Genomic DNA, 11471 nt, shown 5'->3' on the forward strand with positions numbered 1-11471 from the left:
CTGGTCCGGCCTTGCTACCGAGTGGAGCGCACCCCCTGGGGAGCTCTCCCCATAGGCGCCTGCGCCTTCCTTCCCTTCTTGCCTTAACTGTCCCTCTCCCACCCTCCCTCCTCTCTCCTCCTGCCCCATTTCCCCTGCCCTTCTTCATAAGCGCCGAGGCCCAGGACCGTGGGGAAACCAAGGCCAGGAACGGGCCTTCGCTGGGGCCCTTTCCTCCCCAAAGCAGGCTGCCCCTACCTCCTGGGCAGAGCAGCAGCCCCTGCAGGAACGGGCTTCTCAACATGACAACAGCTCACCAGGCGGCTCGTTGCCGCGGGGGCAGCAAGAACGATACCTACCGTTGCTCTAGAGCTAAGCAAACGTCTGTGCGTCCGGGACTCCTCTGTGCGTCTGGGACTCGGCAGCATCCAGCATCGGGCAGCAGAGGAGCCAGATGGGCGTGGCCCAGGGCCTGGCCCCACCTCTGCCACTGGGCGAGTGTGGGCCGCCTCTCCACTTCCTCCTTCGTAAAGTGGCCGTGGTGGCAGAGCGGCCTGGCGGGCAGCCGTGACACCCGCCACACGCCGAGCCAGAAAGACACCCACACTCAGGACTCTGCGCACAGTAGATGACCGTTGTCGGGACTCTGGCCAAGCGTGTGGCCGAAGGACAAGCTGGAGGACACGGATGCTCGGCCCCCGGGAGGCAAAAGCTAGGCCCTGCTGGCCAGTCCTTGGTCCTCAGACTTCCTCTGGGGTCAGCCTGCGCGTCCCCGCCCACCACCCCCCCCCCTTCCCCCGGCCTGGGGCAGAAGTTGGGACTGTCAGGACAGGTGTCTGGAGGTGGCTCCTAGAGGCTGGCCAGGAGCCGGGGGACTGGAGGCTGCCCACCTGCCAGCGGGCCTCCCTGTCCACTACACCCCAGCACCCCGAGGGTTACATCCTGGCCTCCTACCTCAGGCCCGTGGCTCCAGCGGCCTTGGGCCTCAGCCTGCCGCCATTTCTTCACTGTCACCACCGTCACCACTGCCTGCAGGGCCTTAACTTGCCAAACCAAGGCCAAAACCATGAGCAGATTCTGAGAGACCCTCCAAGCTGGGCAGGTATGAAGCGCCTCCCTCCAAGCGAAATCATCAGCTAAGAGTTGAAAGCACCAGGTTGTCAGGGCGCCGCTGGGTGACTTTGCTGTGAATGCCCTCCCTGCCCACCCTCGCCTTCCATCCCCAGTCCCCGGGCACTGTGGCGGGCACCGTGGCCTAGGCCGGACTGCGTAGGGGCCTCCGGATGGGCTGGCCTTGACCTCCTGGCCCCGGGACTGGTTGAACCAATATTTCCATTTTTCTCTCTCTCTCTCCTGTGTTCCGCTGGGTTTTTATCTTCCTTTCTGTTTTAATCTGTTTTGCTGGGTTTCTTCTTGGGGTTCTTCTGGCCGCTCTACTGAGAAACCAGCCCCAACAACGAGCTCCCCCAGAGCCGCCCCCGGCCCAGCCACGGCCCAGCCAACCGACCCGGTCCCCCAACCGCACCAAGGCCACAGCAAGATCACCCCCTAGACGCTGTCCCCCTGGTGGCTGCTTCCAACTCTGGATTAATTCGAGGATCTCTCAGTCCTCGGTTAATGTTTCCCAACGGAATGCGTGCACCCTCCCACCCCCGCGGGTGAAACCGAATGGGATCCCAGTAGAGAAGTCTGCATGGCCCCTGGTTCCGTGTAGACGTGTTGGATGGCAGTGCTGTCCCTGCGTGCATGGTGCATGTCCTGTCCGCAAGCCGGAGCCCCTGCGGGGCCTTCTCTGCCCCCTCCAGGGCAGACCTCCTCTGGGGGTGGGGGGGGGCAGCGTTCTCCATCCTGCCCGCCCTGCTCTGCCCCAGCCTGTCTGCGTGTGGAATGAAGTAGGGACCGTGTCCCGTTTGTCCTGTGGGTCCCCCTGTCTCTGTCCCTCGGTGGTACGTTCAGCCACGCTGATGGGCCTTTCCTTTGCTTGTTCCGCTGTGTCGGTGGCCGCGGTGAGTCAGGGCCCCGGGCACCGCCAGCCCTCACTTGCCTCTCCGCTCTGTTGCAGAACCGCATGCACGAGTCCCTGAAGCTTTTCGACAGCATCTGTAACAACAAATGGTTCACAGACACGTCCATCATCTTGTTTCTTAACAAGAAGGACATATTTGAAGAGAAGATCAAGAAGTCCCCGCTAACCATCTGCTTCCCTGAATACACAGGTAGAGCCCCCCTGCCCCGCAGGGACAGCAGGGACAACACAGCGGGCTTCTGGCCACGCTAATGCCGGAGGGGGCGGCGCCTCCCGCCCCCGCCGAGTCCATTCCACCTCTCCCGTGCTCTGAGGATGCCCCAGACCCTGGGAGGAAGAACCCAGCCCAAAACAGAAGACAGGCCTCCAGGCCCCCGGAATGTGCCGTAGTGAGGCGGGCCGGGCAGCCCGCCGGGGCCTCCTGGTTGGAGGAAGCAGGGCTACAGTCCTGGCTCTGCCGCCTCTTGGAGCCGCAGCTTCGTCACCTGTAAACACAGGTTATCAGTGAGGCAACAACAGCAGGATGATGAGGGGGTTGAAAGCCGGGGCTTCCAGTCAGGCAGCCCGAGGCTCACGCCCGGCTCCAACACTCATAGCAGGTTAGGTAACTTCTGGGAGCTCGCACGTCTGTGAGACGGGGATAATCGCTGTGATTATGCAGCCCTCCCTCAGGACTTGCCGTGCGGACAAAGTGAGCTAATGAGCATGGGGAGCTTAGCGTGGCAGCTGGCATATAGTAAGCGCTCACTAAACATTCGCTATTACTGTCACAGTCGTGATGATAACTAATGAGCGCCATAAGAGCACCTCCCACAGGGGCAGTTAGAAGACGGGAATGATCCATTGGCTATGATGGAGGTCTGCAAGCAGCAGAGACCCTGGCCTCCTGGCAGAGGGGCTGAGGACGTCAGAGCCACCTCTGCTAATGTTGCCGTGGTTCACCTAACTGGGATGTACGAGCAGCCAGGGAAAGCAGCCTGACCAGGGCCCCAGCAGAGGCGGCTAGAACGGCCCAAGTGCCCACTGGCGCTTCCAGATGGCCAGGGCCTGAGCAGACGGGTGAGTGGGTGGAGAAGTGGGCATTCCCAGCCTGACCACCCCCGGGCCTGGAAAGCACAGGGCGAGGGCAGAGTCCCAACAAGGCAGGCCTGTCAGGCGAGCCCCCAGGCTAAGCCCCCACCTCCCTGAGAGTAGATGTGGGGGTCATGATGGAGCCAGGCTAGCAGTACCATCCCCCCCTTCCTCAAGGCCAGGCCCCCAGTGGCATGCACCCAAAGATGGACAAGGCCCTCATGCCCACCAGTCAGGCTTCTCTTAGCCCTGAGTTGGTCTGTGGATCCTGCCCTAGGTGACCTGGGCTGTGGCCTGTGGTATAGCGGAAGCAGGCAGGATGGGTCCGTCCTCAAGGCTGGTTGGGGGCTGAGGACGTCTGAGTGCCTATGTGTCAGTCCCAAGGACGCTCTCCCTCACCTCCAGCCCAGATCACAAAAGGAGCTGTGCTCTGGTAGACCCTCAAGGCCAGGCCCGTGTGCTCATGTGCCTGAGGGGCTGGGACCCCCTTCCAGGTCTGCCACTCCCAGGCTTCCCGTCCATACAGCAGCCACCCTAGCCTAGCACTGTGGCTCCAAGATCCAGCCCCACTGCCCGGCTGCCCTTAGTCGGCCGTGGCAGCCCTACTCTGCCTGGGCCCAGACTCCTGCAGCCTGTGGGGGCCTCAGTGCAAAGCGGGGAGTCCTGTTCCGCTTCTCCCCAGACAGCAGGCGCTTCTCCCGGGCTCACCTGGGAAGAGCAGTGTGGCACTCCCCAGGAAGGTGGCAGAGCCAGGCACTTGTGAATCCCAGGTGGTGACTGTGACAAAGGGGAGGGGTGAGAAGAAGGAGGGAGGAGGCCCAGGTGACTCACCTCCGGCAGTGGCCAAAGGAGGTGACGGTGACATGGGGAGGACCTGTCTGCAGGCTGTGCATCAGCCAGGGGCCCACCTTCTCTGAGCAGGACCCACGGTAAGAAAGAACATTTGCATCAGGAGTCAGTGGGGACAGATTTAAAAGGAAAACAGAAGTGTCACGAAACATGACTCACCCTTAATAGGAACGAGGCACGGTGAGATCTGGTCTTTTTGCTTCATTTCAAACTGGACGTGGACCACCGACTTGCTTGCGTGTCCCCCTGTTGACTTAGCTGAGCCGTCAGGCTGCCCTCCCCCAATCAGGTTTTGCCCTCAGGGTTGTCAGCGGGAGGTCCTGGCCCTGGGTCTGATGGACACCCTGGTGGCGGCCTCGACTCACCAGCTCTGCACCTGGTCTCTCCTGCAGGCCCCAGTGCCTTCACAGAGGCCGTGGCTTACATCCAGGCCCAGTACGAGAGCAAGAACAAGTCAGCCCACAAGGAGATCTACACCCACGTCACCTGTGCCACTGACACCAACAACATCCAGTTTGTCTTTGACGCCGTGACGGACGTCATCATCGCCAAAAACCTGCGGGGCTGTGGCCTCTACTGAGCCCCAGCCTCACCGACTAGCTGCCCGCCGCCCTGCCTGGACTGCCACCCCACCCCACCCCTAGGACCAGAGCTCCGTCGCCTCTCAGACCGCTCTCTGCACTTGACAAAGAAGCGCCAGCCACTGGCACTGAGGAAGGAGGAGGAAACACCCTCCGCCAGCCGCCCCTCCCCCGGACATCAGAAGGCGTGGTAACACAGGGCCTGGGCCGGGGTGCCGAGTGCCCGCACCACTGGCCTCCGCTTTATCTCTGAGAGTTCTGTCCTGGGGAGAGGGGTGTGGGGGCCAAGGCCACCATTTGGCCCAGAATGGGCATGCACTACACTTGGTGACTCATACTCAAAGTCCCAGGGTCTCCTCCTGTGTGGGGGTGGCTCTGGGGCAGGGTGCTGGCTGGGGTGGGGGCCGCGGGAGCCACTGCTCAGCCTCTCCTGGGGTCTTTTCTGGTCAAGTGCGGCTGCGTCACCAAAAGCCAGGGTGGGACCAGCCCAACCACGTGTGGGTCCCATGGCTCAGGCCACGGCGAGTGTCTCCCTCCTCCTTGTGCCTGGATCTCGGCCCTCTGGCACGAGCCCCTTCTTCTCTGGACCATCATCCCTCCTTGCACACTTTGGAGGTTCCCTTTGCCTTCTGGGGAACCCCCATCCCTGACTCCTCGTAGGTCTGGAAATGCTTCTGAGACTGACTTATTGCAAAGGCACGTGGTTGATGGTCAGAGGGGTCGAGTCCCGCGCCTGGAAGGAAGTCTAGGAGGAGGTGGGAGGCGGCAGGGGAGGGGAGGCTGAGGGGAAGTAGCTCTGGGGTCGACCGGGATGGGGCCTCACCCCCAGTGCTTGCGGGCTCAAGGATGACCCGTTCACTTTCTCCCATCACCTGGGCCTCTGGCAACTGCTCCAGAATGTGAGTAGTCAGTCGTGCTCTCCCTTCTCAGATTCACAGTGAATCCGGCTCAAACCAGCAAGGCCAGGCAGGGGGGGGGGCGGTTCCGAGGTTGAGGAGGCCCCGGGGAGGTGTTGATGTGGCCCCTGCAGCCAATAGCGCAGCTTCCTTCTGTCTTGGTGAAGAAAAGAGAGTTTGTCCAGAGCTGTGGGTGTCCTGCCAGCCCTCAGGGGCAGAGGAGGAAAGACAGATGGGGCCACCATCCTGAGGGGCCCAGACTGGCTCAGACACATACCCACCTCCCCCATCCCCCGCCCCACTTCTCTGGAGAGAGTCCTAGAACACCCTGGAGGGGCTTTGCTGCAGAGATTCCTGAGCAGAAAGGGGTGGGGTGACTTCTTTTGGTGACCCAGGCCCTGGCTGGCCTCGGGCAATCAACATACCTCTCCCTTACACCCAGGAGCCTCCCGCGGGCTCACGCCAACACCCTAGGCAGGCCCTGTGTGCTTGTTTGGCAGTCGGTCCTAGGAGTCAGATGTGCCCATGGTAGGGGAGAGGGCTGCCCCTTAAGAGGCCTCTGACCCCTTCCTCGAGCCCTCTGTGCTCTCGGCCTCACTCTGGGCTCTGTTCCTGGACTCCCACTACAGCCCCTGGGCTGCCCCAGAGCCAGGAAGAGCCCTGTGCCAACAGCTCTGGGCTTCTTGGTTCCGGTAGGCACAGAGCTCTGGGTGGTGCACAGGAAACCCAGGGCATCCTCCCTAGTGCCAAATGCCTGCAGGGATGCATGCCACTGGGAAGCCACACCCCTCGTCCGGCACACTTACTGCTGCCCCCGTCCTTGTGGGAAGTCACCGGGCAGCCAGGCTGCAGGGACCAACCCCCCCACCAGCCCAAGCCCACTTCAGCTTTGCTTGCCTTGTTGCGTGCTGGACTTTGCACCAGGTGCTGGGTTGTGGCAGAGGACAGGCCCCTAGAACCAATAGTCTCCGTGTCCTACCATGAGCAGCCAAGGCCAGTGAGGCCATTTTGTCCAACAGTGAAGACGTAGCAGGTCTTTCCCGGCATCACCCCACCCTGGAAATGATCTGCTGCGCCCCTAACTCTGCCCCGTGACCCCAGACTCAAAAGCCACCAAGAGGAGGCATGCTTGGACAACCCCACCTCTAAGGCCACTGCCCTGGAGGTGGAAGTCACTGGCCCTCTGGGCCCAGGGTTCTCCATTGGCCAGCTGCCCCCACCCTCCCCTGTGGCACCAGGAGGCTGGAGGGGCAGGTTGCCTGGGGCCTTCCTGTCCTTCTGTGCCCCGGGCTGCCCTGCTGCTGCCCGCAGTGCTCTCGCCGTCCCGCCCTAGCCTGCCGTGGAGTCCTCGGCTGTCTAACGGAAGCCCACACGGAGAGGCCATCCGGGACAAAGTTCCCTCCTTGTCCACTGCGTCTCCCATCCACGTCGTTACTGGTGGCTCCAGCATGGGGAGGGATGACTGAGGGTGACAGATGAGTTCTGGCTCCGTCGTGGGTATGGATGTAAGGGGACGATGTTGTGAGTGAAAGACCAGGCATTGGGGGGCGGGGTGGTGTCTCTCATCCATGGTGGCTTCGTGCGTGTCCCCAAAGGACCATGCCTTAAACTCTATGAATGGCTCTAATTTAGCAGGCTGAAGGGAAATGGGATTTCTAGGAGGGACGCCTTTGCCAAACCCATGAAAAGTGTGCCTGCCATTTAGATGCCTGTGGGCAAGTTCTGTGCCCTGCACCGATTGCCCTCACAAAAGCCCAGTCTGGGCCTTCCCGCTAAGAACTGTGGTTCCCCAGGGCTCTCCAGCCTCCCTGGAGGGAGCCGGGCCTGAGGCCCAGGTCGGGGCTCAGTTGAGCCTGTGGCCTCTGGCCTGAGGAGGGCGTGGGCTCCACCCTCCCCGCCCCCCTCCCCTGACCAGAGGAGAAAGCACAGCTCTGCGTCTCTCGCCATCAGCTGTGACAGTCTGGGTTCCACGGCCATCTTCCATGGAGGCCTTAGATGCCACGTGCCCTGGCCCTTCCTCTCCCGTCCGTCCCCAGCCGAGCCTGAGGGCCCACAGCCGTGTGCGCCGACTACCCAGGTGCAGTGGCTGAGCCCAAGCAGAGCCGCCTCTCCCCCAGCCCGGCTCCCCACCCCGCTGTGGGAACCAGGACACCCAGGCCCTCCGTGACTGCGCTGGGCATCAGTGAGTCTCCCCCAGGGCGGGCAGCAGCGGCGGGGGACCTCCCCACGCGGAACCCCAGCAGGGCAGCCCGGGACCCCCCCAGCCAGGCCTTCCCTCCCGCCAGCATGAGCCCCGCAAGGCAGGGCCCCCACTGAGAGCGAGGGCATGTACAGTCATCCCCCAGGGGTTGATTCTGCAAGTTTTTCCTGCCCCCTGCCTCCCTTCTTGCCGCCCCCCCCCCCAACCTGGCCTCACTCACTCCTGCTCATCTCCTGCCTCCTCCCCACCCGCCCCTACCCAGACAGGGGTGAGTCCGGGTGCTGCTGTCCCTCTGCGTACAGCGGTCCCCCCTCCCATCCCTGCCAGCGCTGCCCAGCCCGTATTAACTGTAATTTTGTAAGAAGAGTGACTTGTTGGTTTAATAAATCTCTAGTTATTGTAATAATTTATTGGCTACCGTAATGTATTTATTAGTCACCTGCCGTTAATAAAAAGTGCCAGCTTTTTCTAGTGCAAGTGTGGTGTGTTGTGTCAGGGCCCAAGGAGCTTCCCCCAGGTGCACCCACATGACACATGTCCTCGTGCCCTGCACAGGCCCGATCCCAGGGCCAGGACTGTGGGCCGCCCGGCACAGGGGGCACTCTCGACTGGAGGCCAGAAGGTTTCCGGGCAACCGGCCTGACCCCGCCGACCTCTTGGGATTGTTGTGAGCCCACCTTCCCGTCCCAGTGTGCTTGGTGCCGGCCACACCGCTGCCCTGGGGGACACGGCAGCCAGGCGGACAGAGCTTTCCTGTGGCTGCTGGTGGCTGGTGGGGGGAGACGGGAAGGTGACCGCGGACAGGAGTGGGTGGCTGTTGCCTGGCTGTGATCTCTGGCTTCTTTCTCTTTCCCCCAGCGGTGCTGTCTCCACTTTGCGTGTACTGCGGCATCTGTTTTCTCCAGGGAAGCTGGGGAGGACAGGCAGGGCTCCTGGCTCGGTGCGGGGTTCCGGTCAGCGTGCAGAGGGATGGCAGTCGGGCGTGTGCGTGGGGAGGGGGGCTCAGTGCCGGCGCCTCCCCTCCCCACTGCTCTCCCTGAGTCTCCTGGATCAGCCCTCTTCCAAGGCTCACCGCGAGACCCTCCCCGCAAAACCGGGTCCGACTGTGCGCGGCGCCTCTCCAGACCACAGACCTTTTCAGTGCGTGTGCCCTGTCCCCTCAACTAGACTGTGAGCTCGCAGAGAGCAGGACTCGAGCTGGCTGTTCCTACTGCCCCGTAGCAGCCCAGCAGAGGCAAATCCGGTCGGTGCTGCTGGGCAGAGCAGGTGTATACGCACACACTCTGCAGCCCTGGGCAGAGGCTGCGGAAGGGCTGAGCCTCAGGCTCGTGGAGCTGTGGGGCCCAAGCGGCTGGCCTGCACTTCTCCTGCGAACCTAAGCTCGGGGGCCCATGTGCTAAACGGACGCAGTCCCTCTTCGGTTCAGTTCACCCTGGGAATCCCTTCTGGTCCTGGGAGTCCTCCAGCATACGTCCCCATCACATCCTCCGGTGTCTGAAGACCAAAACAATGCTCGGGACGGTCTGTTGTGCAATGGGCCTGGGGACTGGCCTCTGGCTGCAGGCTTGTGGCTCTCGGTTGAGCAGCTGTGGGACCAGGCAACTGTGTGTGGTAGGAGGCATTTTCCTATTGAGTCCTTGGGTCGTGGAGCATCCCTACTCTGCCCTCAGAGGTGACACATCAGGCCTGAGTGTTCCCAGCCCTCAGCAGGGAGCTTCCGTTCACGCGACCTCCACCCGTCCTCCTCTGAACAGACCCCGTGGCGCCAGCACCCCTGAGTGCAACGGTGCACGTGACAGGCCAACTTTGGGGGGGGCTGAGAATGGAATGTGCTGGTTGGGGCCAGGAGGCTAACAAGGTCATAGCTGTTTACTGGTCCAGCAAAGAGAAGGACATGGCCGTTCACTGCAGCTCCCAGAGTGGGGAGTACAACCATGCCAGTCAGCTGCAGGCTCCCGAGGGGCAGCGGAGAACTTGTTCCAGCGACTGGCCTTAGCCGTCGGCACAGGGTCTGGGGCTGAGACTCTCACAGGCCATCGGTGTAATAACGCGGTCATGGGAGAGCGGCTGGAGGCGCACAGAGCTGGTCGTGGCCCTCTTCCTGTCTATTCCTCTAAAGGCCGTAGACTGCTCATACTGGCCGGACGAACCATTGCGTTTCGTAAGCTCTGGATCTGGCCCAGAGCCGGGTACACGTCTCTGCTCTTCCCGGCCCCAGCTCTGTCACGTCTCAATGTCCCCTCATGCTTGATGAGGCTAAATAACGAGGCAGGTGATGTGCTGGGCTGGGTTCTGGCAGAGTGGGGCCCGGGGAGCAGCAGTGGCCACTCCGCCGTCTTCCTCACCGCCTTCTGCTCTGATAGAGGAAGGTGGCCATGGCGAATGAGCCAGAAGCTCACTCAGCTCTTACTGCTTGCGAGGCCCCAGGGATGGGTTCCTCACCCACGGAATAATGCCCAGTGATGCCCACACCACCTCTCCGCAATGACCTGTTTCAGTCTTACGACAGAGGGACAGTGTAGCCTGGAGTTACCCATGGAGCTGAGTGTGGGATGGATAAGTTTCCAGGGCTGGGACAGGGTCCGAGGGGAAAATGAGTGACTGTCCCTTTCCTTGGGAAGGTACGTTTCACGGAGGAACCACCTTCCCGCGTGGAAATGGCTTTGCTCACAGAGAGACGTGCTCCCCTGCATTCCCAAGAAACATGACCCAAGTCTGTGTGCCCGGTCCTGCGCAGCACAAGTCAGTGCTTGCCCGGGGCAAAAGGCTATTCCCCCTCAGGTTCTGCTTTATTTGGAGTGCCCACGGTGGTCACTCGCTTGCTAAATGGACTTCTGTGTGCAAGGCAGTCCTTTGTGTCTGCATTGCTTCAAACTGCTTGCAGGGTCAGACATGGCTGAGTTTGCCCTGGCCAGAGGAAGTGTGGTCCCCCAGAAGCCTCCCAGGAAGCAGCCCGGGCAGGAGCATCTCCCCAGAGAGGTGGCCCCTGAGGATGCTGGCAGGAGCCTGGCATGACCTCCCCTCCATCCACAGGAGGGGTGGAGAGTCACCGTCTCCACCCACAGATTGGGCCCCAGAGGAAACACCTGGACGGGAAGTGCCGAAGCCCTGCTCTCGGGCCCCAGTCCGGCACCGGCTCCCCCGACCAACACACTCCCTCCCACGCAGGCAGACCCTTCCGTGGCGGGGGACCGTGCGATGGGGAGAGTCCATGTCGCCCTGTCCTCAGCCCCACCCGGGGAGCCACGGCTGCTCCCAGCCCGGTCTCTGCCATTAGCCCCGAAATGATGGTGTCGGGTGCCCTGAACGCCGAACTGAGCAGCCCTGTGCTGTGACGGGTCACGGGACTGCTGTCGCCTTTGGAGGAGCCGTGGGGGCACAGGAGCCCCACCTGAGCTGCTGGGCAGCCCTGTTCTTTTCTCTCAAACCTAACTCTCTTCTTCTCTTTCCCTGTCTCCATGTCTGTCCCTCCCACTGTCTGTCTGGCTCTCTTTCCCCCCGCTGGGGCTACAGAACCGCATGCACGAGTCTCTCATGCTCTTCGACTCCATCTGTAACAACAAGTTCTTCATCGATACCTCCATCATTCTCTTCCTCAACAAGAAAGATCTCTTTGGTGAGAAGATCAAGAAGTCACCTTTGACCATCTGCTTTCCTGAATACACAGGTGGGTGTCGGGGAGGTCCCGCCTCCACCAGGGACCTGGGCTCTTCTAGAGCCACGAACCAGAGCCCGGCTGCCCCGTGGGCTTGGGGACAGGCTGCCTGGCCAGCCCCCGCCGGCCCTGGCACGCGGGCACCTCTGCCCCAGTCGGGCAGGGGTGTAGAGAAACCCAGCAGGGTGGGGGCCTGTTTGGCTCTTCCTGGGAC

The 11471-nt window shown here is 62.0% G+C and overlaps 1 protein-coding gene across 1 annotated transcript in view; it reads left to right on the forward strand.

Moving 5' to 3' along the window:
- Positions 1–8079, forward strand: part of GNAO1 (G protein subunit alpha o1) — a 93727-nt gene extending 85648 nt beyond the window's left edge. Inside the window, exons 8-9 of the mRNA XM_040498053.1 lie at positions 2042–2195; positions 4318–8079. Of these exons, the coding sequence (XP_040353987.1) occupies positions 2042–2195; positions 4318–4505 (342 nt within the window). The 3' untranslated portion in view covers positions 4506–8079. The remainder of the gene's footprint in view (positions 1–2041; positions 2196–4317) is intronic.
- Positions 8080–11471: the final 3392 nt, after the last annotated feature.

The sequence above is a fragment of the Herpailurus yagouaroundi genome, unplaced genomic scaffold (genome assembly GCF_014898765.1).
Source record: "Herpailurus yagouaroundi ecotype Mexico unplaced genomic scaffold, PumYag 190, whole genome shotgun sequence".
Taxonomy (NCBI): domain Eukaryota; kingdom Metazoa; phylum Chordata; class Mammalia; order Carnivora; family Felidae; genus Herpailurus; species Herpailurus yagouaroundi.